The sequence below is a fragment of the Chelonia mydas genome, chromosome 9 (genome assembly GCF_015237465.2).
Source record: "Chelonia mydas isolate rCheMyd1 chromosome 9, rCheMyd1.pri.v2, whole genome shotgun sequence".
Classification (NCBI taxonomy): Eukaryota; Metazoa; Chordata; order Testudines; family Cheloniidae; genus Chelonia; species Chelonia mydas.
In genome coordinates this window covers 64,017,120-64,045,101 of record NC_057855.1, presented here as the reverse complement: position 1 = coordinate 64,045,101, position 27,982 = coordinate 64,017,120, and the positions used below count along the sequence as shown (strand labels likewise).

Below are 27,982 nucleotides of genomic sequence, written 5' to 3'. Positions count from 1 at the left end.
AACCCCTGTTTGGGTTGGGGTGATCTCTGGTAAGCTTATTAGCTGGTGTGCAGGTTCTTTTTCTGTTTTGGGTATGTTTTCTCTGTCGTGCTTTTTACCTTCAGAGAATAAAAGAGGCTTGCACAGGAAGTGTCGTATGGTAGGTAGCTATAACTGTGGGCAGCTGCACTGTTAAGTGTTTTGGAAGAGAAAGCAAGCACATCTGCTCAGATTGTCTTTTGCTGGGCTAACACAGTGAAGGCAGGGAACTCTGCAGCCTGGAAATACCAAGGTCAGAAAGGAGAGAGATTTGGGTCTCCACCCCAGAGAGGTGACGGCTGGGGAGCTGGAAGCCTGACAGAGGGTGTCATTGCTAGAGCACTGGGGGGAAATACTGGTGCAGTTGCCCTGAACTGTGATGTATTTCCCCTTTCCCCTGGTTCTGTTGGCCTATTTCTCATTTTAACCATCTGTTTTAGTAAGTAAACCCCTTAAGGCAGGGATCTTGCCTGGTTAGCGTCATGCACTGTGATGAGATCTTTGGATGAAAAGCAAAAACCCTAAGTGCTAAGAATTATTGGGCTATATCCTCAGCTGGAGTAAATCAGTGTTGCTCCATGGATTTCACTGGGGCTATGCTGATTACACCAGCTACAGATCTGGCCAATTGCTATTAATTTACCAATATCAGAGCAGCTTGAAAACCATCAAGGTATTCATAAGAGGCAAGAAGATAAGAGAGCTGGCAGGTGCCACAGGATGGGTTGCCCCCTGGAAATCAAAATTTGCATGCCATGGTGTACACGATGCATGCTCCTCACCGTCCATGCCCTCCACCTCTGCTGAACTCAGCAGTTCAAAATAGCATTGCTGTCTTTAAACCGCTTATGTGTATCATTCTGATCCCTTCCCTGCTCTCTACAAGATGACCCTTCTTCTATCCATCTGGTTTTTGGCAGATCTCTATCATTTACATCCCCCTAACCCTACACGTTCAGTGGCCCCTCTTTGGTCCCAGCAATATCCTCCCTAACACAAAATGGCACCAGGAATACTCATGATATTCCAGATGACAGTGGGGTCTTTGGTACTTCCCCATCGCCTCTAGACTCCCATAGCCCTGTATATCGTGCAGTCAGTCACATCTTGGGCTGAATGGCCTTCACATGATTTCTAATTAATATTGCCCCTCTCTCCGCAGTGCCCCTTCATGTCTCCTGCTCTGTGTTCTGCTTGATTCTATTTGTCCGCTTCCAGACGCTGCACTGTAGGAGCCATGTATCCAGCCCACAGATTAATCTGTCCAAATCCCTTTCAGTTTGCTCATGCTGTCCTCTCCCTTTGCTGCATCCTCATCCCTGGTGCCCTCCCTCCTGTCAAACAATTGAGCTACTGGGAAAATTGCAGCTTAGAGCCTTCTCTAGTCCTTTGTCTGTAGAGGGAATAATAGTTTTAGGGGCAGGAAGCAGGGCTGTGTGGCAAAAGGAAACCTGCTGGGGAGAAATAAGAGGCTGGGAGTTAGGAACAAGCAGCCCCTCCTGTTTATCACACCTGCCAGCCCCATCGCACTGTGCTTCCTATTCCTAGAAAACAGCTTTCAACCCACATCCTCCTGTGCTTTTAAATGCATTGTGAACAAGTCTGGTGCATAGGTGTGCAGTATCCCATGGAGCCTGAAGATCTGGTTACCCTCCATCTATGCAGTTAGTAATGTAGTCCAAGGATTGTAGCCAATTTAATGGGCTGATTGCCCCTAAACAGCCCTTTCCCTTCTCAGCACTTTCTTCCCACTTCCTGTGTCAGGTTTGCAGATCTGGATTCCCATCAGTGTTCCCTGGTTTCCTTCTGAAATGGGGGAACATCAGCTTCTCTTGCTGACCCTGCTGCACCTAGCTGGGTAGTAAATTGCTTTAATCATTTCAAAAAGCATCCAGTGGAAAGTGCCAGATCGGCGGTGGTACAGCCGGAAATAGTCCATTTATCCACAGAACACATGCAGGAAAAGTAACGGCTGCATAAGCCTCCCCGCACTGCACAGCCAAAGGGTCTCAGACATAGTTCAGGCTCCATGGCCATTCAATCGCTGGCCTCTGGTTGGGCACCAGATGAGGTTGCCAACTCGTGCCATCTATGATGGTGGTGTGACCCCTACACGCACCCAGTAAGAACTGCACTCCTACCTGCCAGGTTCATTTTACACAGGCCACTGAACAGCAGCAGCCAGATGGTAACAACTTTGGTCACACTCTCCTCCTTCCTGCAGCATTCAACTAAATCTAATCTGAATTTAAACTAGTCACTACATGTAGCCTTCTTAATCTCAGGATGGGTTCAGACCAGGCGGTCTGTGCATTATGGGAAACGTAGTTCTGAAGGCTTTGCCTCTCCCATTGCATTTTACAAGGCTGGAGGGAGAGTTGCTTTATCCACAAGGCCATGTGTATGACCACTGAATAAAGCAACAATCAGGTCCATCTCTGTTTTTAAATGGTCATTTCAAGCTTAGGCTGCTTATGACCTAGTTATCGCTCACCTGCACTATCCAGCCTCCTTCCCCCATCTGATTCCATCTAAGTAGCCATTTCTTCTTTGCCGCGGTGAGTTTGAACAGTTTCTCTCCAAGGTTTTATACTTACTGGCCTGCATGTTCCAACCATGTGATCAGCCTCACCCTATTCTCTGGGTGACACACTTTCGCTGGCTGCTTTCAGAACATGCTGTAAGGCCATGTGTTTTGGGTAGACTGGGTTCTACCATACAGCCTTTGCTGTATTTTGGGCTCCCTTCACTGATTAATACATAACCCATTTTCCTTAATTTTTTGATATCACTTGGGAACTGTTTCCTTGCATTTGCCTGTGGGCTCCTGGGTTTTCCCCTGTCCTGGGTCCTTTGCTTCTGGCTGGTGGTCTATTCGAGCTGGTAGATCTGAGTTGAGTAATATGTCTGACTTTATCATAGAGTGTTCAGATGTTGCCCAGTAGGTGCCTTATAAAGGTATTAAATAAAAGCAAATACTAGTGGATTCACAAGAGTCAGTTATAACTTATGTTTAAAAAGTGGGGGAGCAGCAAAGGCATCTCTCCCCAAGAAAGGATGCCACATGAGCAGTGAATGACTGTTGCTCTTTGCAGGTGCTACAGGGTATGAATAGTAATTGGGAGATTAGGCCAATGGGTGATCTGTTACAGCAGATACTATCTTTGTTGGAAAACTGTGGTGGCCAATCCGACTGCTCCATTTCTCCAAGCCATTTAAAAACAGAGATGGACCTGATTGTTGCTTTATTCAGTGGTCATACACATGGCCTTGTGGATAAAGCAACTCTCCCTCCAGCCTTGTAAAATGCAATGGGAGAGGCAAAGCCTTCAGAACTACGTTTCCCATAATGCACAGACCGCCTGGTCTGAACCCATCCTGAGATTAAGAAGGCAACATGTAGTGACTAGTTTAAATCCAGATTAGATTTAGTTGAATGCTGCAGGAAGGAGGAGAGTGTGACCAGCAGCCGGACAGCAGAGGCTAACTGGTGAGAGACTCTGACGTGCACTCCTTTATCATGAGATGGTCTTGTCTCCTGGCTGGAATTGGGGCTCAATTCTGAGGAATTCTTAGCTCAGGAATATTACATGGATTCTCAGGGTGCTGCTGAGAGGGGTGTTTTTTCTCTTCAGGCCTGGGTGGCTGTGCTGGGAGTCTGTAGTCATTCTTTGGGCATTGAAAGAAAGTTCAGGGAAAGATGGTGGCATTTGACTTCAGAAGTCTGGCTGAGGCAAAAGCCAGGGCTGGTTCTACCATACAAGAACAGGCAGTTGTTTAGGGAAGCATTGTGTTAGAGGTAGAAGTATTGTGACTGAGGGGTTGTTGGGGAATGGTTACACCTGTCTGTCCTCAAAAATCCCTAGATCCATCGCTTGAGGGGAGTGGAAAAGGTCAGCTATTATTTCTCCCCCCCAAAACAAGTTTCCTTTGTCTTTCTCTGCATCCTCATAGGGACCCAGGAGCAGATTTCAATGTCCTTACACCAAGTAGTACCGTTCTCCCTGAATACACCTAGTAATCTTGGTGGAGTGAGGGGTACTCGGGGTGTCTGAGGGTGCTAGAATCTGGTGGCTGAGGCTTCTTATCAGCAGGTCACTGAGAACTCCGTTCGGTGATGGGAATTACTCTGCGTCACAGCGAGTGGGTTGGGGGGGAGTGGCTTTGCTTCACTTGTGCTGCTTGCCATCTCCAATGAGAAATGTCTGATCAGCTGCTGTTTGTTAGGAAAGAAAAATAATGACACACAAAGCTGCAGTGGAGTTGTTGTTACTGTTATAGTAACTATTTAATATAATAGAAATTATAGTTAATATCATTATTAAGAAATGTCTGTATTATTTGTATTTGTATTGTGAAAGCACCTAGAAAGCCCACTCATTGGGCAGGGCCCTATTGTGCTAGGCACTGTACAAAGAGACTTGCAGCTAGTTCTGGTTATTTGGTTATTCTGTGCTCACAGGACATCAGTATCTGGTTATTCTGTGCTCACAGGACATCTTATTTAAAATTCTGCAATAGAGCAGGAGTTTAATTTTGACTTTCTTAGATGTTACCCTTCCCTCTTGCCCTTTCCTCTCCCCATTCTCCAGACCTCCCTGCTTGTCCCAGCATCCGGTCAGGTCAGCTCTTAAACTGGTGGAAATCAGTGATTGATTTTGGTGTGGTTATGCTGATTAACATCAGCTGAGAATCTGGCCCTGTGCTTAGAGGGCAGAATGGTAAGGGCAGCAGGAGAGGGTAGCATTATAGCCCTGGTCTACACTACGAGTTTAGGTCAAATTTAGCAGCGATAGATGGATTTAACCCTGCACCCATCCACATAACAAAGCCATTTTTATCAACTTAATGGGCTCTTAAAATTGATTTCTGTACTCCTCCCCGACGAGGGGATTAGAGCTGAAATCGACATCTCCAGGTCGAATTTGAGTTCATGTGGACACAATTCAACGGTATTGGCCTCCAGGAGCTATCCCACAGTGCTCCATTGTGACCGCTCTGGACAGCAGATGCACTGGCCCGGTAGACAGGAAAAGCCCTGCGAACTTTTGAATTTCATTTCCTGTTTGGCCAGTGTGGCGAGCTCATCAGCAGAGGTGACCATGGAGTCCCAGAATCACAAAAGAGCTCCAGCATGGACCGAACAGGAGGTACTGGATCTGATCACTGTATGGGGAGACGAATTTGTGCTATCAGAACTCCGTTCCAAAAGACGAAATGCCAAAATATTTGAAAAAATCTCCAAGGGCATGAAGGACAGAGGCTATCACAGGGACCTGCAGCAGTGCCACATGAAACTTAAGTAGCTTAGGCAAGCCTACCAAAAAACCCAAGAGGCAAACACCCGCTCAGGGTCAGAGCCCCAGACATGCCGCTTCTATGATGAGCTGCATGCAATTCTAGGGGGTGCCCCTACAGTTGCCCCACCCCTGTACGTGGACTCCTGCAAGGGGGGAGTCTCATGCAACAGGAATGAGGATTTTGGGGACTAGGAAGATAGTGCTCACCCAGGCTAGCGGAGATTCCGTTCTCCCCGACAGCCAGGAACTGTTTATCATCCTGGAGCCAATACCCTCCTAACCCGGGCTCCCACACCTTGAAGGTGGAGAAGGCAGCTTTGGTGAGGGTACCTTTGTAAATATAATACACGGTTTAAAAGCAAGTGTGTTTAATGATTAATTTACCCTGAAGACTTGGGATGCATTCGCGGCCAGTACAGCTACTGGAAAAGTCTGTTAACGTGTGTGGGGATGGGGTGGAAATCCTCCAGGGACATCTCAATGAAACTGTCCTGGAGGTACTCCCAAAGTCTTTGCAAAAGGTTTCTGGGGAGGGCAGCCTTATTGCGTCCTCCATGGTAGGACACTTTACCACAGCAGGCCAGTAGCACGTAGTCTGGAATCATTGCATAAGAAAGCATGGCAGCATGTGGTCCAGGTGTTTGCTGGCATTCAAGCAACATCCGTTCTTTCTCTCTCTGTCTTACCCTCAGGAGAGTGATATCATTCATAGATTCATAGATATTAAGGGACCATTATGATCATCTAGTCTGATGTCCTGCACAATACAGGCCACTGAATCTCACCCACCTACTCCTGCAATAAACCTCTCACCTATGTCTGAGCTATTGAAGTCCTCAAATCATGGTTTAAAGACTTCAAGGTGCAGAGAATCCTCCAGCAAGTGACCCGTGCCCCACGCTGAAGAGGAAGGCGCTTAGTGCATAGTGTGGGGACACACGCAATCAACTGTATAAAATCACTGTCTAAAAAATCGACTACTATAAATTCGACCTAATTTCGTAGTGTAGACATACCCTAAGAAAAACCCAGTCACAGATTTCCATTAACTGAAGAATTGGCTTAGAATATTGACTATCCTGTCTTCTCAGGTGGACACCCAGTGTGCGGTGGCTGGCTATAGACAAACTGCTGGTGGTTCAGTTCAGAGAAACATCCCAAAGTTTGGAGGCTGCTCTGAACCACTTGGGCCTGCAAAACCAGGCCAATTATTTATTACTTTTACATTGCAGTAGCATCTAGGGGGTCCACTCAAGTACCAGGAGCTGTACAACCGCACAACACAAAGATGATCCCTTCCTGAAAGAGCTTACAGACTATTTCTTGCGGCATTTTGACCCTTTTACACATGGCTGGAAACAGGAGATTTTAGGGAGAGTGAGGCTAACACGACTCTGCTACCCCACACATGAAAAGGGGAATTTCAGACCAGCATGACTCTTCCCAGAAGAGAGAGGGGAGCCCAGGCCTGTTTGTGTGCAGGAGACGGAAGGTTCTAGGGATCCTGAGAAATCCCAATAAAGCCTTATCTACAGCCCAATGGGTGGTCATTCTGGATAGATGAGCATTGCTATAGCTGGGAGGATGAAGCACAGCACAGTAGAACTGGAGTCTCTGGTGGTTCCGTCCTTGTATCAGTGACGACTCCTCCCTTGGTTGCTGTGCTGGCTGGCACAGCAGTAAGGAGGGCTTGCTGTTCACTTTCTCTGTTATTCCTAGGTACGGAGGCAAGGGGCTCTCCCCTCTCTACAGAGTATGTTCCAGCTCCTCTCCCACTGCTGGTCATGGCTGCAGGCAATACAGGAACCAATCAGGTAATCACCCAGGACCCAGTTGCCTCATGACATTTTGCATGTTAACTGCCAACAGCTTTGCATTAGAAATGAATCAGTGACTTCTCTGGATGGGGCGGGTGGGAAGTCTGACCCTTTGCTTTGTCTGGAACAGGGATCTGTATCGTGTCATGCACTCTGAGGAACTTTGTCCTGATGCTGGCCCTTTGTGTGATTGTTTAATAAACTCTTTTGGATGCCTGGTACCTGGGAGAGAGCCCCATTTCTCCAGCCCATAGGACTGTCCGTATTGTCAGAGACGGAGCATGCTGCATTGTTGTGTTTCCAAGCTCTTTGCTTTAACCATCAAAATAGTGTTAATGTTAAAATATGTTAAAATCTATAAAGAAAATGTTATTAAATTGAAAACCAGATGGGAAAAGATTTAAAGGTCCTATCTCACTCCTGAGCTGGACTGGCATGTTCCCTATGGTATGCATGCAGAGGACAGAAATTCCATTTCACAAAAGATTTCAAAATCTGGCGTTGTTTCAAATAGAAACAAACCTGAAAATTTTAAAATTCTCCACAGAGGAAAATTCTGAAGAATTTTCATTTCGGGTTGATTGACCTGTTTCATTTCAACCAAATCCAAAATGTGTCAATTTTGACTTTATTTTATAATATAAAATAAAAAAAATTCTAAACAAAGTAATTTAAAAATGTAAAATCAAAATGTTTAGTTTGGAAAATGAGAGAAAGGGATGTTTTGTCTTTGTTGGAACATTTTTTGTTTTCTCTCTGAAATGAAATTTTGGTGAACAGGACATGATTTCGTGAAGCGTTTTGATTTAGATGGAATTGAATCTTCTGATGGAAAATGGTTCTGTTGAAGTTTTTCTGACTAGTCTATTGTCCAGTGTTTTGTTTAGTTTTAGGCTAAAATGACCAAGCAATAAGGTTTTCACCATTTACACTGGGGAATAGCACCCCATAAGAAATAGACCTCAGTGCTGGCATATGTTCTCTGCTATTCAGCCTTTGCTCAATTTCATCCCATTACTTTTAATGGGAGCTGAATTCTGCATTTTGTGATAGTATTAGGAATTCTGGGATTCTTGCTTTTAAAAAAAAAAATGTATGCAATGATGTGCAACCAGTATTTTAATTCAGGGGTCCCACAAGTGTCCCTTTAGCCTGCGATGAACCCTGTATCCCCAGCCCCAGGAATACAATTCATTGTTTTTCCCATGTAAACAAAATCCCTGTCTCCTCGCCATGGAAGGAGACAGCTCCACTGGACCAACAAACTGGTTTGAAGCTGCACTTTGCTACAGCAGGGGTCACCAGGTAGCACGGTTACACATAGTCTTACACCTTTTTTTTTCTTAGCATGTGAGTAAATGTTCAGCCTCTGAAGAGATGTCATTGTTAGTTTTGTTGTTGCAGGTTCTTTAGGGGAGCTGTGGAGGCAGCAGGAGGCTTTGCCCTCTACCCTCATGTAACTAGGCAATTGTTGAGGCAGAGTTGCTCCCTGGGAACTAGGAATTGGGTCGTGGGCTGAGATTGCTGAAAGAAGGGATTGCCTGCATGCTGTTCATGAGCCCTTCTGTTCCAGAGCTGTCATATAGGTGTAAATAAAACCAGTTACACATAAAATATACTCAGACTCAACATCACTGCTTTCTCCTCCATGGGGAAGCCTATGTGCAAGGCCCCAGACATGCTACTGCTCAGCAGAGGGACAATTCTTTGGGCCGGATTCTCCTTTGTCTTACACCTTATCTAGTTATTTACACTTGTGCAAAGTGGATGTAAAATGCTCCCAAATCAGAATGTTTCCCTCTCACACATCAGCAGGAACAGTTTGTATGCAGCCTTGCAGAGGTGCAGATGCCAGCAGAAGATGCAGGGTCAGAAGAAGAAGGCCTTTGTCCCTAATACAATAATTGAATGTGGAGGGCTGGGGACTCCTTCCCGTAGGAATGTTTTTGAAAATATCTGTCATTTGGCACTATCTAGTGGGTCAGTAAGGAAAACACTGAGCTCCTCAACAGGATCTTTGAGCCCCAAGGATAAGTAATCTCTGTCAGGGGGCATTAGCAGTGTCAAGTGAAGGGGTGAGCTTGAGCAGAGGCAGGAGAATCGCCCAAACCTCCTTCAAAATTAGTGGCAGTACTAAAACAAGGAATCCCTTTGAGCCCCCTCCAGGTCATTGCTTGGTCATCATAGATCTTGGGAAATTTCTTGTCTGTTGGGACAATGGGTAAAGAAGAATAAAGCTCCCCAGCTTAGGCGGCTGTTGGCTCAGGTCTCAGCATCACGGGGCAAGGTGGCATTGATGCATCTTGGGGTTACAGCACAAGAGGAGAAGTGGATCTGACAGGCATTCCTGTGCCTAGGGTGCTGTGTGTGATGTATGTCTGGGGACAGAACTTTGTCAGGGCACAGCCCTGGTGGTCCTTACCCCCATTCCTATAAATGCCATTGTTTCAACTCTCTCAGGATGGATGGAGACTCTGCACTGGTGTAAGGGGAGGGTCCAGGAGAGAGGGGCTCTGTCACAGGGATTGGCCCTTTCAAGGGAGTCAGGGACCAGGTACCTGTGACAGGCCTGTAAGGGAGAACAAGCCAACCGAGACCCCTTGGCAGTAATTACATTCCTAGGTGGCTGGTTGGCAGCTGATTAGCTAATGAGCCAGATAAAGGGTTACCAGAGCTCAGATGAGGTGGTTTCTAGAGACAGGAACTTCCAGCAGAGTGCGGGCCGGCCTGGCAGGTGTGTGCCAAGGAACAGGGCACTCCCAGGCAGTGGCAGGAAGCCTTAGGCTGTCATGAGTCCCCAGAGGAGAGCTGCAGGAGGCAAACCCCTGGCTCTGGGGAAGGATTCTGTCCAGGTAGTGGCAAGAGGCCTTGCTCCAAGGAAGGAACCCAAGCCAAGAGAACCCTGCTGAAGGGGACAATCCTGGGCTGGCCCCTAGGGAACAGACTAGGGCAGGGGTGGGCAAACTTTTTGGCCCAGGGGCCACATTGGGGAATAGAAATTGTATGGCGGGCCATGAATGCTCACAAAATTGGTGTTGGGGTGCGGGAGAGGGTGCAGGCTCTGGGGTGGGGCTGGGGATGAGGAGTTTGGGGTGTAGGAGGGTGCTGTGGGCTGGGAGCAAGGGGTTCGGAGGGCGGGAGGGGGATCAGAGCTGAGGCAGGGGTGTGGGAAGGGGTGCAGGTTCCAGCTGGAGGTGCATGCTCTGGGGTGGGGCTGGGGATGAAAGGTTTGGGGTGCAGGAGGGTGCTCTGGGTTGGGATTGAGGGATTTGGAGAGCGGGAAGGGGATCAGGGCAGGGGGTTGGGGCATGGGGAGAGGCTCAGGGGGTGCAGGCTCTGAGCGGCGCTTACCTCAAGCGACTCCCGGAAGCAGTGGCATGTCCCTTCTCCGGGTCCTATGTGGAGGCACGGCCAGGCGGCTCTACACACTGCCCCATCCGCAGGCATCCCCCTGCAGCTCCCATTGGAGTGCATAGGAACTGGAGCGGGGCCATGCCGTGGCTTCTGGGAGCTGCGTGGTACAGCCCCCAACCCTGCACCCCTGCCGAAGCGCCGGAGTGGGGCCAAGCCACGTGGTGCAGCCCTGACCCAGCACCCCGGCTGGAGCACCAAAGCAGGGCTGAGCTGCTGGTCCAGTCCACCCCTTGACTAAGGGTATCTTTTCTGTGTTACTCTCTTACCCTGCCCTTGTCCTCAGTTATCCACTCTATGTCCACAAAGGGCCAGCTTCCTCCCTGCTCTAACCCCATGAATTCAGTGGAGTTATACCAGGGAGAACTAGACCCAATGAGCCCTTAGGATAATTGCTCACAAGATGGCTGTGATGACCATTTCAAGTCAGAGACCACAGTCCCATTGCTTGGAAGGGAGAATATCTCCTCGGTGCAGGCTAACTTTGTTTTTCTTCCTCATCAGGAAAGTGACCCTCCTTGTCATTGGCCTGGACAATACAGGGAAAACCTCCCTCATAATGGAGATACAGAGAGGTGAGGAGCCAGCTGTCTCCAGTTACTGCTGGAGTCTGGGGATATGTCTATGCTGCTGTCGGAGGCGAGAGCGGATGTGTTGACATATCCGAGCGAGCTTTGGTCTAGCTAGCTCCAATAACAGCAGCACTGAAGCCACGAGCAGCAGCATGGACTAGCAACTTGTGTACATAACCAGGGTCTCGGACAGGGCTGCACAGCCCGGGCTGCCACTTGCAGTAGCTCAGCTTTGCTGCTGTGTCTACCTGTGCTGCAGTCACACCCTGAGTCTCAGCTGAGCTGACAAGATGCCAGAGGCAAAGAGTTTATTGTTCTTTGCAAATAACTTCAAATCTCCCCATCGCTGAGGGGATAAATCTTTCCGTGCTTCCAATTATTCCACTCCATCCTCTGCAGGAGGCAGCATTGTAATAATCCTGTGAGGTCAAAATTGGATCATAATTGTGTCTTTATGCTCTGGCAGGGGGGTTTGACTTTCTCATGTCTGTTTGGTAACTTTATGTAGCTGACATTGTTTGTCCGAGTCCAGCATAGGGGATGTAGACTTGGACAGTCTATATCACTCACTCTCCTTGGGACTTGAGGACCAAGCCACTGCTGAGCATCAGAGATCTGAATTCACTGCATCAGGCTGTTACACAGGATGCAGGCATACAGCGTGATGCGTCTAGATTTGCAGAGTGTCTGGAATACAATGGCCCCTTCCGCAGAACTGGGATTTAGACGGCCAGGTGCAACAGAAATGTAGTACTGGGTAGCCACTCAGGTTAAACCTAGGGGATAAGATCGCCAGTGGGAAATATGGCTGGGATATCGACAGGCCTCAATCCCTGGGATTCCTGGCAAGCCATTTGGCTACTCTAAAACAATCAACAGAGTCATGATTGCTTTAAGAAATATACTGCTAGGATTAACCTAACCTGCCATTGCACAATAGGAAACAGGGTGGGGCTATTCCCCTCTCCCCCCACGCCAAACCTGCCAGGATTTAGGATAGATCTATGAACAGGGGTGTCACAGAGCAAGGAGTTTGTGCTGCAGTGGCCTAAAGTCATGATGCTGACCAAGACCCACTTAATCACCTACTTTAAGATAGGAATTGGATCTGAAACAGACACAGCCTACAGTGAACACAGTCCTAGGATTAACCTACCTACGGTATTTATCTGGCCCCCATCACTGTGCTATCTGAGCACCTTCCAATCTGTAATGCAGTTACCCTCTCAGTACTCGTGGGAGGTAGGGCCATCCTGTTATCCCCATTTTACTGGTGGGGAATGGAGGCAGAGAGGGACTAAATGACTCACCTGGGTCACACTAGCCATCTGTGGCAGAGTAAGGAATTGGACCTGGGTCTCCTGAGTCCCAGGCTAGCACCCTAACCACTGGACCACTCTGCTAGCTAAGGTCCTGCAATAACCCCCTGGAGCTGTCCATAGGGAATGTAATCCTGGCGTTTCCCAGAATTGCCAGTGTATCCCCTTAAATGAGAACAGGAATGTAGCTGAAGGGGGTTAATGCTAATACAGGGGATCCTTGCTATAAACCATAGCTGGGAACAAGGAAAAATAACGTTCAGTGTTTGTCTGGGGGCTGCGTGTGTGTTACTGTGGGTGCTGTTCTCTCTGCAGTGCTCTCGTGTGAGGTGCTCCCCACAACAAAGCCTAACCAAACAGAACTCAGAGTGGACCGGTTTGAAGTCTCCCTTGTCGACCTATCCGGGGGGCAGAGGTTGCGGGGCATATGGCGTAATCACTACGGTGACACTCACGGGATTATCTTTGTTCTGGACTCCAGCGATGTGCTGCGGATGGAAGAGGCCAGGAAGACCTTGGGCCGTGTTCTGGCTCACCCTAGGATTTCAGGGAAGCCCCTGTTACTGTAAGGCTGCCTTTCCCTTGCATTGAGATGCTCCTTGGCCATTCCAGTAAATGGGGTTGCTGCACATCCGGGCAGGAACCTCAAAGGCAATATTTGGGGATCCCAGTGCTGAAACAGCATGGGTGAGGGGAACCCAGGATTGGAACGAATGAGAAAGCTGAATTAAGAGAGGATTGTCCTTTTGGATTAGGGCTGGTGGGGTGATTAGAAAGAAGCACAGTGCAGGAGAGACTAGCATGGAGTGAAAGTAGGGTAGTTCTGCAGACCGCACTTCTCTTGTGTCCTCTGCAGCATAGAGCTGCGGGTGCCTTAGTGATGATCATTAGTTATGTTGCACAGAGATGTGCCTGGCACGTTGCAGGTGCATAAAGGAGAAGGTCCTTGCTCCATGGAGCTGTCAATCTAAACTGGGTGAAGAGAGAGTAGAGTAGAGGGGAGAGCGTTCTTGGGTTCCTACACAGAGCAGATAGTCCATCTGCTTAGTCTTGTTGGTTGCCATTGGGTCTCGTTAAGGTGTCTGAGTTTTTAACATGACTCAGCAGTTACTGAAGCATGATGGGTTATCTTCGGGAATGAGACAGGTGCAGCTTATCTGGGAGACTCTGCCAAACATTGAGGTGATGGGACGCTCACCATAGGACTCTCTGTGCTCTCAGTTTTAACTGGGCCTGGCTGACATGATGCAGAAAGAAAAGCCCAGCCACACGGTTCTGTTCACATCAGTTTGGAACCGTGGCTTAGTGTTCCCTCAGCTTAGCACATCCCGAACCACTCTGGAAATGGTGGTGGCAACATGTGAACTAATAGGCCCTTGTCACTGAGCCCCTCAGTCCCAACTCATAGTGTCTCCACCAGTCCCTTGTGTTCCACTGGCATGGTGTCTGCACTGCCGGGGTGGATGGGACAAGGCAGTTAGTCTGTGAAGCAGGGGGCTGTGGCAGAGCAGGACAGGGGGTTATAGGGAAAGGGTGAGGGCCCAGGCTCAGGGCTGGGGCCAGTGCTCAGGTGAAGGGGCCAGTCCTGATCCCACTGAGGTGAATGTAATTTTTGCCATTAACTCAAACAGGAGCAGGCCTGGGGTGAAGTGAATGTTAGGGATGAACAAAGCCTATCCCAAGTCACGGTTCTTCATTCGGAACCATGAGCCAGTTGGGGGTTCTCCTGTCCATGTGACAGAGGCTGTGGATTCCATCCCTCTGCTTCAGCGGTCCCAAACTTTCACATGGTCCCCTCCACTCTAGCAATAAGAAGCTTGTGTAACTAAAACCTGACCCTGCCAGGCTTCTAGGGAAACTTTTGGGGGCTTTTGCCAGACTCTGCCAAACTCAAAGTGAAGCTTCTTGCTGCCTCAGATTTGTCTGAGTTTCTGTGGCTGAGTTTGGTGGGTTTGTTTGATCCCATCCCAGAGCTCGGGACAGATGGTCACAGAGTGGTGGTCTAGGCTGAACCAGGCCCTTGCAAGCTCCCACAAGCTCATACGTGAATCTCGCTGGCTGTCTTTGGAATTTGCCATGTTGCCTTTGAATGAACCTCAAACTGCAGGGTTACCAAATCATGCCAACCACCCTGGACAAGCTCCCCACAGCACTAGCCTGGCTCCACCTCCCCACAGGAGTGAGGCTGAAGAAGGACAACACTGAGCTACTGTAGGAGCTCTGCTGGCCAGTGACGTCTTATTCTTTTTTCTCTTTCCTCCCTTCTCATTACTCCCAGGCTGGCCAATAAACAGGACAAGGTTGATGCCCTCCTCCCATGTGAGCTGATCGAATGTCTGTCCCTGGAGAAGCTTGTGAACGAAAACAAGTCACTGTGCCGCATCGTAAGTGTGAGAAGGGCTTGTCCAGCTTGATGTAGTTGGCACCATTCTCACCAGTCTCATAAGAACATAAGAATGGCCATACTGGGTCAGACCAAAGGTCCATCCAGCCCAGTATCCTATCTACCAACAGTGGCCAATGCCAGGTGCCCCAGAGGGAGTGAACCTAACAGGTAATGATCCAATGATCTCTCTCCTGCCATCCATCTCCACCCTCTGACAAACAGTGAGTAGGGACACCTTTCCTTACCCATCCTGGCTAATAGCCATTAATGGACTTAACCTTCATTAATTTATCCAGTTCTCTTTTAAATCCTGTTATAGTCCTAGCCTTCACAAACTCCTCAGGCAAGGAGTTCCACAGGTTGACTTTGCGCTGAGTGAAGAAGAACTTCCTTTTATTTGTTTTAAACCTGCTACCCATTAATTTCATTTGGTGGCCCCTAGTTCTTATATTATGGGAACAAGTAAATAACTTTTCCTTATTCACTTTCTTCACACCACTCATGATTTTATATACCTCTATCATATCCTTAGTCTCCTCTTTTCAAAGCTGAAAAGTCCTAGCCTCTTTAATCTCTCTTCATATGGGACTCGTTCCAAACCCCTAATCATTTTAGTTGCCCTTTTCTGAATCTTTTCTAATGCCGCTATATCTTTTTTGAGATGAGGAGACCACATCTGTACGCAGTATTCAAGATGTGGGCATACCATGGATTTATATAAGGGCAATAAGATATTCTCCGTCTTATTCTCTATCCCTTTTTTGATGATGATTCCTAACATCCTGTTTGCTTTTTTGACTGCCGCTGCATGCTGCATGGATGTCTTCAGAGGACTATCCACGATGACTCCAAGATCCTTCTCCTGATTAGTTGTAGCTAAATTAGCCCCCATCATATTGTATGTATAATTGGGGTTATTTTTTCCAATGTGCATTACTTTATATTTATCCACATTAAATTTCATTTACCATTTTGTTGCCCAGTCACTTAGTTTTGTGAGATCTTTTTGAAGTTCTTCACAGTCTGCTTTGGTCTTAACTATCTTGAGCAGTTTAGTATCATCTGCAAACTTTGCCACCTCGCTGTTTATCCCTTTTTCCAGATCATTTATGAATAGGTTGAATAGGATTGGTCCTAGGACTGACCCTTGGGGAGCACCACTAGTTACCCCTCTCCATTCTGAAAATTTACCATTTATTCCTACCCTTTGTTCCCTGTCTTTTAACCAGTTCTCAATCCATGAAAGGATCTTCCCTCTTATCCCATGACAACTTAATTTACATAGGAGCCTTTGGTGAGGGACCTTGTCAAAGGCTTTCTGGAAATCTAAGTAAACTATGTCCATTGGATCCCCCTTGTCCACATGTTTGTTGGCCCCCTCAAAGAACTCTAATAGAGTAGTAAGACATGATCTCCCTTTACAGAAACCATGCTGACTTTTGGGCAACAATTTGTGTTCTTCTATGTGTCTGACAATTTTATTCTTTACTATTGTTTCAACTAATTTGCCCGGTACTGACATTAGACTTACTGGTCTGTAATTGCCAGGATCACCTCTAGAGCCCTTCTTAAATATTGGCATTACATTAGCTATCTTCCAGTCACTGGGTACAGTAGCTGATTTAAAGGACAGGTTATAAACCATAGTTAATAGTTCCGCAATTTCACATTTGAGTTCTTTCAGAACTCTTGGGTGAATGCCATCTGGTCCCGGTGACTTGTTACTGTTAAGTTTCAGAGTAGCAGCCGTGTTAGTCTGTATCCACAAAAAGAAAAGGAGTACTTGTGGCACCTTAAAATTAATACATTTATTTGAGCATAAGCTTTCGTGAGCTACAGCTCACTTCATTGGATGCATGCAGTGGAAAATACAGTGGGGAGATTTTATATACACAGAGAACATGAAACAATGGATGTTACAATACACACTGTAATGAGAGTGATCAGGTAAGGTGAGCTATTACCAGCAGGAGAGGAAAAAAAACCTTTTGTAGTGATAATCAGTTCCTCAGATTTGTCACCTACAAAAGACGGTTCAGGTTTGGCAATCTCCCTAACATCCTCAGCTGTGAAGACTGGAAGCCGTGAAGCCGTCTCATTCATTTTCATACGTATACAGGAATCACGGTTCCTGGGAACGCATTAAGCTGTGGGTCTTTTGCCATCAGCGTCAAAGGGAATTATGTAGAGGGGAGAAAACATGGGCATGTAGAACATGCAGACCAGCGCTGTCAAAAATGCCCAGTGATTTTTTGGGATGGCTCATTTTCTGGGAGCCCAACTTGAGACACCGTGGGCCTGAGCACCTGTAGCTCCCACTGACTTGCACCCCCATACTAAGGGGGCATAAGCTGGGCTCCTGCCACACAAAATCAGTGGCCACTTTTGAAAATTTTGGCCACAGTATCTTTGGAGAGACCCTTCATGCAGAGCTTTATGATGAGTAGGGGGAGTGATGGGACCAGCTCCCAGGGCGTCTGGGAGTGCCAGGGGAGGAAGATGCGTGGCCCCATGAGCACCTCTGCATCAGTCCCAGCAGTCAGGAACTGGGCTGTGAATATGGGAGATACACAAGCAAAGGTTCCCTGGGAATTATAAACATTTCTCCTCATTTTATGCCACCACCTCAGCATTGGTGAGGACATTAAAGGACGTTATTTATTCGGTATCTAGTGTCCCATCACCAGTATTTAACAGGGAGCATCTGAGAAGCATTGGCCTATGGAAGGGGGTGTACTCACCATCTGTAGCATCCCCTTGTGTCAAGGCACAATGCTGCAAGGGGTCCTCATCCCCAGTGCCTCCTGCTGGATGCCTGCCTCTTGCCAGGTCTTGCGTGGCTCAGCCCTCCAGCCAAGTCAAAGTCCAAACCCTCCAGCGGCAACAAAAAGGTCCAAACAAAAGTCCTAACAAATCCAAAGTAGTAATTCCTCGGTCCCTCTTGGGCCAAACTAACATCTACCTCCTCTCCAACAGGATTCCCCATGCAGCCTCTCTTCCCCAGGGACTCTGGCAGGTTACCTCTGGGGTCTCCAAGTTACAAGCCCTGTCCCAGAACTCCTCTCACAGGGGTCAAACCAACCAGCTCCCCAAGAGTTTCTTCTAAACATTGTAGGCCCTAACTCAGGGCTTTGCCCAAGAGAGAGTCTGCTCTGCTCCCTGGGGGTTTCTTCTCTCTTATTCCCTTCCCAGAAGCCAGTGTTTACATGTAGACTCTCTGGTCGGGAGGCCAAGGCCGGCTCTTTTCCCAGAGCCTAACGACAGGAACTCCACCACTGTCTCCCTTCTCCAGGGCTCCTGATGGTTCTCTTGCAGCTGTCACTGTCAACGCTGAGCCCTCGTTCAGGGCTCGCCCCCACCCAGGGCTGCTCTACCTCCTGTGGGCTCCTCCCAGCCTGCAGCAGCTGCAGCACCTTGCTTGTGAGCACTTCTTTTTCTCTCCTTTCCTTCTCAGAACTTTTCCTTTACACTGTTCTAGCTCAGCTGCTCCATTGCTGATTAGCTAAAGGGGCAGCACCTGCCTGCTCTCAGGTGTAGCCCACAGGGTCATTGTGAGCCAATTAGGCCCTAATTCTCCTGAAGGGGCACTGGGCCCATGACAGCCTAATAAAAATAAGGCCCAAACCCTAATCCACACCACTCAGGCTGTCTTGAAGCTAGCAGACTGCTCAGTGTGAGGTTAAGATTAGGATTCCACTGGGTGGAAGGGGAATGTCATATACAGGCAGGTGTCTGTCCCCCGTGCCCTCTACTGGACCTGTTCAAGTGTGTGACCATGTTATCAGCTAGTGACCGGAGGTCCTCAGAGGATATAAACACTGCTACAGCTGAGATTGTCCTTTGGTTTACTTGGTGGCGGCCTGTGGTAGTTTTGGAGCAGGATTCCCCATGCTGCCTGTGAGTGGCTTGGCATGCTGGGATGGTGTCAGTCTCTCTGCACTTCTAGATCTTATGTGGGAGAGGAGAAACTTCTTCACATGCTTTGCAACCAGGTCGCTATTTCCTGCTAGCCCTCTCCTAGCCAGGCCATCTCACGTCAAAGGACTCGGTGTGTTTCCCCCAACTTGCCGATCAGGTGATTCTGTCTCAGATACAGAAATCTACAGTATGGCCCCAGGTCTGCAACCTGATGGCCAGACAGTAGAGCTGACTTAATCCTTAGCCTAATTGGGCAATCAGATGTGTGCCCTGTATGTTACTGCTAACCTTGATCTGGGACTCTTGTGAGTTGCTGTGCCAGTGAGCCATACAGGGACTTCCCCCGGTTGCAATAGTAGAAGCTGGGTGGCTGGCCTTCTCCCTGCGGTGAGCTGCTCTCTGCACTTGTTCAGGTACCTTTCCTCCTCGCTGCTTTGCTGTCAAGCTGCTGCAGATGCTGATTTGGGCTTTCTCTGCCCACAGGAGCCATCTTCAGCAACCAAAAGTCTCCATAAAAGCCAGTCCCGGACCATTCTGCAGGGACTCCGCTGGCTCCTGCACACCATTGCCATCAACTACAGTGTCCTGAGTGCCCGGGTGCAACAAGACAGCCCTGACCAGCCAGCCCCCGGAGAGCAAGAGGCTCCCAGGAGAGCAGCGCGGACCCGCAGCCAAACACGGAGGGAGAGGTTTGCTCTATGGAGAGTTAACGTTCTGGGCCATGCCCTGCCCTTGGTCTGACATCTGTGTATTTCCACTGTGGATCTGAGTGCAGACAGCCAGCCTAGAAGAGGGGGATTCATTCTTCAAAGCCAAAGACTGCCCTCCCCCCTCCCCCGAACTAGCACATTTCTCACTGTTCTCCTCTCCCTTACACCGGTGTAAGTCAGGAATAACTCCAGCGAAGCCCAAGGAGTTACACCAGTGAAAATGGGAGCAGAATCAGGCTCCAGGACGACACTGCACCACAACGAAAAGTGCTGCACGGAGCTCTGTAATTATAGCACTGCCCCCATCCAAGAGGGTCCTCACGATACGCAGTAACTAATGCCATTCCTCGTGATACTGGAGTAGCTGTGAACTTCCTCACGCACCTCTCAGCAGAGATGATGGGGGACGGATAGCTCAGTGGTTTGAGCATTGGCCTTCTAAACCCAGGGTTGTGAGCTCAATCCTTGAGGGGGCCATTTAGGGATCCGGGGCAAAAATTGGGGATTGGTCCTGCTTTGAGCAGGGGGTTGGACTAGATGACCTCGTGAGGTCCCTTCCAACCCTGATATTCTATGATTCTCTCTCTCCCAGCAGGGGCTGCGCCAGCATCTCCCCTGGTGTCTCAAGAGTTGGGCCTGTGTGTACAAACCAATGGGGGAGGGGTGGCTATATTCAAAACTGGGAGCATGAAAGACGTGGCCATTTTAGCTGGCATGGTGACAGTGGGGTGGGTGAGGTGCTTCCCTGGGACCAGATTGGGGGAGAGAACTTTGGGCAGGCCCCCCCTTCAACTAAACTACATGGGGCCTCTTGAAAAGTCCTCAGGGAACAAGAGTTGGTGTATGAGGTGTGGCTGCTGCAGGTCCGTGAGCAGGGGAAGTGATGGATGCCTGCTGGGATGTGACAGAAGCACCCTCAGGCATATAGGGAGCTCTTGGTTACATGCTCAGCAGAGGCCTGGGACTGGCTTCGTGGAACGGCTGACTGGAGAGGATGCTACAGAATGTTAAGGGCCTCCATCAGCATCCGGGAACCTGAGCCTCTGAGCTCCTCAACGGGGCAAGAGCCTGGGGACAGAATTTCGCTTGAGGCCTGCAGTTGAGAGGCATCCATGCTCTGGTTCTGAATTCCTGCTGTCTGGTGGTGTGCCCTTCCTTGCCACAGCCAGGCAGCAGGGGACACTGCAGCTAAGGGCTGTGGGAGGAAAAATACTGTGGGGAATGGGGAGTAAATTTGTTAATTTGTCTGTGCTTCCCTGTCGCTAGGGAGTTGCTGGCCAGAAGGGAGAGTTCCCAGGAAGGAAGCGCCAAGATAGGGGAGTACAAACCACTACAGCCCATCCAGAACATCCTCCCACAGGTAACCAGCCCCTCCACTCATTCCTCACCCCTTAATATTGCTGTTCCTGTGACTATCCCCACCAAACAGGGACTGACCTCTGGTAATGGACTTCCCCCACCTCTTCCCTGCACAGAAGGAGGAAGGCCCAAGGGTACCCAAGAGAAGGAAAAAGAAAATGAAGATGAAGAAGAAAGGGTTGGTGCAGTGTGGGAACATGGCTGATGAAGAGGAAGGGAAAGCTTGGGGAGGAGAGAACAGAGCAAGTGCTGCCGTTGGGCTCCTCCACAGCAACAGAGTTGGCCAGGAGAAACCACTCCCCCAGGGGACAATTCCTCTCCGAGCAGGTAACAATATTAGTAGGCACCAGACTGAAAGAAGGCTCTACCAGGGGAGCTGGAACAATTCATTTAGTGGGGGGTGCTGAGAGCCATTGAACCAAACTGTAGACCTACAGATGATGGATACCACTTCAAGTCAGGGGAATCGGAACAGCATATATTGCACATGTAAACACTAACTGTGTGAAAAGTTTAGCTGGAACCCAACACCCACCTCAGGTCAGGATGGGTCCAGCTTATAACCAACCTGCAGACAATCAGAGCAGGTCCATCCAGGGTGTTCCCATCACATGGGGCCCTCTGAATTTCACCTAGCATGTTTTTTTCAGATGGTGGGTCATGATGGTGGCCTGATTCCTGCCCTCTCCTGGGGTTTGTGACCTTCTCTACTAAGCCTGTCCCCCAAATCCTGCAGTGGTATCAAGAAGCACCTGTTCCCCATTCCCTCACCATGGAACTGGGAAATCCTTGTGCTGCAGCCACTAATATAAAACAGGTGGTAGCAGATCCCTATAAGGTTTTAGTGCCATAGCAAAGGAACTTGCTCAGGTTTTGTGGAAGTTGAACCTCCGAGTCAACCTGCATTGGGTGCCTTGGTGTAGGCCACCTGCCAATGAATCTGTCACTGTCTGGTCCATGTGACACAAACTCTACAGAACTTATTCTTCTCTAGTGAGTATTTAGTTACCCCCCCTGAATGCCACATGCTAAGCATAAAAACATAAGAACGGCCATAGAATCATAGACTGTTAGGGTTGGAAGAGACCTCAGGAGGTCATCTAGTCCAATCCCCTGCTCAAAGCAGGACCAATCCCCAACTAAATCATCCCAGCCAGGGCTTTGTCAAGCCGGGCCTTAAAAACCTTTAAGGATGGAGATTCCACCTCTTCCCTAGGTAACCCATTCCAGTGCTTCACCACCCTCCTAATGAAATAGTGTTTCCTAATATCTAACCTAGACCTCCTCCACTGCAACTTGAGACCATTGCTTCTTGTTCTGTCATCTGCCACCACTGAGAACAGCCTAGCTCCATCCTCTTTGGAACCCCCCTTCAGGTAATAGAAGGCTGCTATCAAATCCCCCCTCACCCTTCTCTCCTGCAGACTAAATAACCCCAGTTCCCTCAGCCTCTCCTTGTAAATCATGTGCCCCAGCCCCCTAATCATTTTTTTGCCTTCCGCTGGACTCTCTCCAATTTGTCCTTGTGTAGTTGGGGGACCAAAACTGGACACAATGCTCCAGGTGTGGCCTCACCAGTGCCAAATAGAGGGGAATAATCACTTCCCTCGCTCTGCTGGCAATGCTCCTACTAATACAGGGCAATATGCCGTTGGCCTTCTTGGCAACAAGGGCACACTGCTGACTCATATCCAGCTTCTTGTCCACTGTAATCCCCAGGTCCTTTTCTGCAGAACTGGTGCTTAGCCAGTCGGTCCCCAGCCTGTAGCGGTGCATGGGATTCTTCCTTCCTAAGTGCAGGACTCTGCACTTGTCCTTGTTGAACCTCATCAGATTTCTTTTAGTCCAATCCTCCAATTTGTCACTCTGGACCCTATCCCTACCCCCCCAGTGTATCTACCTCTCCCCCCTCCCCCAGCCATGTGTCATCTACGAACTTGCTGAGGGTGCAATTCATCCCATCATCCAGATCATTAATAAAGATGTTGAACAAAAGTGGTCAGACCAATGGTCCAGCTATCCCAGTATCCTGTCGTCCGACAGCCGCCAATGCCAGATGCTTTAGAGCGAGTGAACAGAACAGGGCAATTTATTGAGTGATCCATCCACTGTCATCCAGTCCGTTTCTAGCAGTCTGGGGTTTAGGGACACCCATAGCATGGGGTTGTGTCCCTGATCATCTTGGCTAATAGCCATTGATGGCCCTATCCTCCATGAACTTAACTAATTCATTTTTTGAATCCAGTTGTACTTTTGGCCTTCACAGCATCCCCTAGCAATGAGTGCCACAGGTTGACTGTGTATTATGGGAAGAAAGACTTCCTTTTGTTTGTTTTAAACCGGCTGCCTGTTCATTTTATTTGGTGACTCCTAGTGCTTGTGTTATGTGAAGGGGTAAATAACACTTTCTTGTACACTTTCTCCACCAATCATGATTTTATAGACCTCTATAACATCTCCCCCTTAGTTGTCTCTTTTCCAAGCTGAACAGCCCAAGTTTTTTTAAACCTCTCCTCATAGGGAAGCTGTTCCATATCCTTAATCATTTTTGTTGCCCTTCTCTGTACCGTTTCCAATTCTAATAGATCTTTTTTAGATGGGGCAACCAGAACTACATGCAATATTCAAGATGTGCGTGTATCATGGAGTTTTACAGTGGCATTATGATATTTACTGTCTTATTATTTATCCCTTTCCTAATGGTTCCTAACATTGTTACCTTTTTTGACTGCCTCTTCACATTTGAGCAGATGGTTTCTGAGAACTATCCATGATGACTCCATGATCTCTTTCTTGAGTGGTAACAGCTAACTTAGACCCCATCATTTTGTATGTATCATTGGTGTTACATTTTTCAAGGTGCATTACTTTGCATTTATCAGCACTGAGTGTCTGCCATTTTCTTTTGCAGTCACGCAGTTTTGTGAGATCCCTTTGTAACTCTTTGCAGTCTCCTTTGGACTTAACTATCTATAATAATTTTATATCATCTGCAAACTTTGCCACCTCATTGCTTATCCCTTTTTCCAGGTCATTTATGAATATGTTGTACAGCATTGGTTCTCGTACAGATCCTTGGGGGATCCTTCCATTTATCTCTCCACTGTGAAAACTGATCGCTTACTCCTACCCTTTGTTTCCTATTTTTAACCAGTTACTGATCCATGACAGGGCATTTCCACTTATCCCATGACTGCTTACTTTGCTCCTTTGCTTTGCTTTTGGTGAGGGACCTTATCAAAGGCTTTCTGAAAGTCCAAGTTCAAGCATAATCAGGGGTTAGCAGATTTCCTGAGCCACAGGACATTTCACAGCATGGTTAGACATCCTGCTACAGGGTCATGTGAGTGCCACTTCTCTGGAAGGTCATAGAAAACTTGATCTGTTCTTAAAAATAGTTACCCGAACCATCCCATTCCATATGCACTGCACAGTTTGCTTGTAGATCCACCCCACAAATGTCTTTTTGGTTAAGAGCATTTAAAAAACACAGGCCTGAAACCAGTACCCCCTGCTTTGTATTACAAGACATTTCCCTCAGGTGCGTTACTAACCCTTGAAGATAGGGAGTGGTAATAGAAATAAAGCTGGTAATAGAAATATAAGTTAGTTTTTTAACATAGAAAACTCTGGTGCCTTAATAAATCAACTCTCTCTGTAACTGGACACAGAAATGTCAGGTACTGCAGATCTAAACAGTGAGTTCTGAAATGTGGATAGTTTAGAGCACCTAACTGAAGTTTAGCTGCATGGGGCAGAGAGGATGGGAGGGGGGAAAGGAAGGGAAGACTTTGCAGAACATCTTTGCCATCCTTGGCAGGTGTTGCTGTGAGAATGAGGAGGAAAATGCTGATGTTCTCGGAAAGCTGTTAGGCAAAGTTTTCCCGGCTAGTGTAATGACCACACAAAATCCTTGTCCCAGTGTTAAATCTAACTTAATTTCATTTAATCCAGGGCAGAGCACAAAGAAGAAAAAGAAGAAAATTAAAAATAAAATCAAGTCCCAGGAGTCCTCACTGGAGCCACAGAACGAAGGCATCTCGGGTACCTTTGGTCAGTATTTCCCAGGTGAAGTGTGTATGCAGGAGGGGATGCTGTACATCTGCTGTCCATGCTCCTGCAAAGAGTGGGAAGGGTTCGATCTGCTATCATCCGTGTTTCTTGGATCAGGAAAGCTTGTGAAATGTTATGGCCCGTATTGCGTCAAGTTACTGCTGGATTTCAAACTGACCATGGGGAAGTATCTTCCCCCAACTTGCTGTTGGCCTGAGGAAGGGTTGGGAATGGTATGTTCAGTCAGCAAGAAGTTGTGAGCAGCATCGGTCTGATTTGTTTTGCAGCACAGCTTATAGCCTGGGAAGGTCCCAGACTGACCAGTGATGGTTATCTGGGTGGGTATTGGAAATCAAGGTTTAAAAGGGATAGCCAGATGTGCCCAGAGTATATATGTACTTATTGAGTGCATACAATGGTTCAAAGCAACTCTGATACTGTGACATACCATCATATAATCCAGACTAGTGGGTCGCTGTGTCATTCCTGTCTTGTAACCTGGGGTGCCTTGCTCCTGTAGCTTCCAACCTGGACTGCTCACAACCAGCCACCAGCAGGCAGGCCACTCCCAGATGTGATTGTGTAACTGCTGCCTGCCAATCATACTCTGGCTCTCACAGCCTGGTTATACTACAGGATGACCCCAACACACTCCCAGTCTTGGACTTTCCCCCAGAAATGTATGTCTTGTACTGCCCAGCCCTCTCTGGGACAGTCCGCAAATATTAAGTTCATTATCCTTTTAAGGAAATAATATACAGCAGCGTATCATGATAAATGAAGTTACCTAGACACTTTAAACACACTGGATTGGATGAAACAATAAAACAAGTTTATTAGCTACAAAGAGAGATTTGAAGTGAATACAAGTAATAAGGCATAAAAGTCAGAAATGGGTACAAGAAAGATAAAATGCTTACTAGTGCCTAATTTAACAAACTGTGTTAGGTTCTAGCAAAATTTCTCACCACATGCTTCCAGCAAGATTACTGACCAAACTCTTCAGGTCAGGAGCCACTCTCCAGAGTCCAATCCCTGTTTCCTTTTGTCTTCTGAGGTGCAGAGAATGTGATGAGCATGGAAAAAGGGGGTCCGTTGGGGGTGTTTGCTCCTCATTTTATAATTTCAGTCCCCCTCTTGAAAAACATTTCCAGCTAAGAACCAGGAAATAGTCTACGTAAAAGGATGTTCCCTGCTGGGGTTTTTTTCCCACCTGTTGGAGTTTTTCTTTGTTTTCCCTTTCCTTCCCTTCCTGATGACTCTGTTTACTACTTAAATGCAAATTAAGGCAAGCACACATTCCTTTGTTTAGGACAGACCTGTTTACTGACTTCTGCTTGGGCGGGGCTGTGCGGTTTGCAACAGGGAAATCTTGTAACTTCACATATGGTGTTGCCACACGTATGTTATCAGGACAATACTGACCAGTGAATTATGAGTTTTCAAACGATGCCTTACAAGGCATACCTTGTACATAGATTATTACAGTAGTGTGTCGGGTGTGAATACAGCGGTGTGTTCCATCACAGATGCCCTCTATTCCTTGGGGTGAAGTCTGATTTGAGGGCTTGAGAGTGAGGCTAAAAAGGAATGGGGATAGGGGACAGCCTGTCCAGAAAGGAGGGGAATACTTCAGATCTTTAGCTGGGACTGCTGTCCTGGGATTGTCAGACATCAAAGTTCATTTGATTTTCCAAAGTTATATCTCAAAAGTCTGCACCGGGTGGGTGACTCTACTCTCTCAGAGAACTTCTCCCCAAGAGAAGGCAGGTGTCTTGTTTTGATGGTGGTGGCTGGTGAATGATATAGATGTTTTTGCATACATTAGCTGAAGTTGATTGTTAATGCTGTTTGGCCTTTCCACATGAGGGATGGCAGAATATCTTTAAGGTTATTAGACTGGGTTTTGGAGGTTATTTTGGCTCAGATGGGCAGTTTTTGCTTAGATGAACAAAGGGCCCCTTTAGTCATCTTCTCGCTGGACTTAAGCTAGCTCTAAAGAAAGGGTAGTTTTATGTGTGGTTGAGCGGTGGCAGCGAGCCAAGCAGGAAGCTACCCCAGCCACTGATGCAGAATGAACTCCTTTTCTAAACCATTCTGCAACACTTGCTGGAAAGAGGAGGAGTTGCTGCTGCTCCTCTTTATTTGAAGAAGGCTGGAAAAAGGAGCGGATAGGGAGTTATGAATTAAGGGTAAGCTCCATTGTCTGGGAAACAAGCAAGGTCTGTGCTCAGCATTATCATTATGGGGGGGTCTCATGCTGTCATAGGGCCTGATCCAAAGCTTATCAATGTCAATGGGAGCCTTTCCATTGACTACATAGATTGTAAGGCCAGAAGGGATCATTGTGATCATCTAGTCTGTCTTCCTGCATAACACAGGCCAGAGAACCTCACCCCATAATTTCAGCATCAAGCCCAGAAATTCTGACCTAATGGGCTTTGAATTAGGCCCATAATATACTGCCCAAGAAAAGGAGTCCTGCATGCTGGTAATCAGTTTTGCCCCAAGAGGTTGGTTGGTTCTTATTGTCTTGCTCAGCAGCAGGATTTACAATCTTTCCTTTGTTATTAATGATAGGTCTTTATTTTCTCTCAGACTTGTATCGAAGGGCAATGCTGGCTCTGAAAATGAGGCAAGAGCGGAGGAAGCAGCCTTCTGCTGTCACTTCCTGAAGAAAAGCTCCATATTGTTGACCGCATAAATGTGGTCTCCACTAGGCATGAGGAGGTGATAGCAGATTGTTCTGTGCTGTTATTGCTGTTGGTGTGAGGTCTATGTTCCCCTCTACCAGTGCAATGTATCTGTGCTCCCACTCAGAACCTCCCAAGTCCCAAAGGGTAAGTGTCCACGAGCACGTGCAGTCAGTATCGGCTCCAGCAGTGAGATTGTCTAACCTAATGGAAACTCTGCTTGAGAGACAAGATTCTCAGGGCTCGTGGGCTACAAAGGTGGAGTCTCAAGCACAAGTCTTCAAAATGTAAAGACCAATTTCCTCATCCTGGGGACTGTGGGAATGTTTGGGATTCACACATGTAAGCTGAAGTGTCACAAGTGTAGCGAGTTCTGCCAACAAACTGGATGTAAACATCTGAATAAAACGAAATGGAACATTTCTA

At 47.7% G+C, this 27,982-nt stretch overlaps 1 protein-coding gene across 13 annotated transcripts in view; it reads left to right on the top strand.

Annotated features, from left to right (window-relative positions):
* The window catches only part of ARL13A (ADP ribosylation factor like GTPase 13A), a 44,524-nt gene extending 16,542 nt beyond the window's left edge, over positions 1-27,982 (top strand). For 10 of the 13 annotated variants that reach the window (XM_037908596.2, XM_037908597.2, XM_043522227.1 and 7 more), the window contains 9 exons: positions 7,038-7,132; positions 11,051-11,121; positions 12,753-13,002; positions 14,716-14,821; positions 19,225-19,430; positions 20,718-20,811; positions 20,927-21,137; positions 24,765-24,863; positions 27,462-27,982. In XM_037908596.2, coding sequence (XP_037764524.1) covers positions 7,038-7,132; positions 11,051-11,121; positions 12,753-13,002; positions 14,716-14,821; positions 19,225-19,430; positions 20,718-20,811; positions 20,927-21,137; positions 24,765-24,863; positions 27,462-27,538 — 1,209 coding nt within the window. In that variant the 3' untranslated portion in view covers positions 27,539-27,982. Of the gene's footprint in view, positions 1-2,910; positions 3,509-7,037; positions 7,133-11,050; positions 11,122-12,752; positions 13,003-14,715; positions 14,822-19,224; positions 19,431-20,717; positions 20,812-20,926; positions 21,138-24,760; positions 24,864-27,461 lie in introns of those variants that run through there. The other 3 variants (XM_043522231.1, XM_043522223.1, XM_043522232.1) reach the window with 3 other exon arrangements.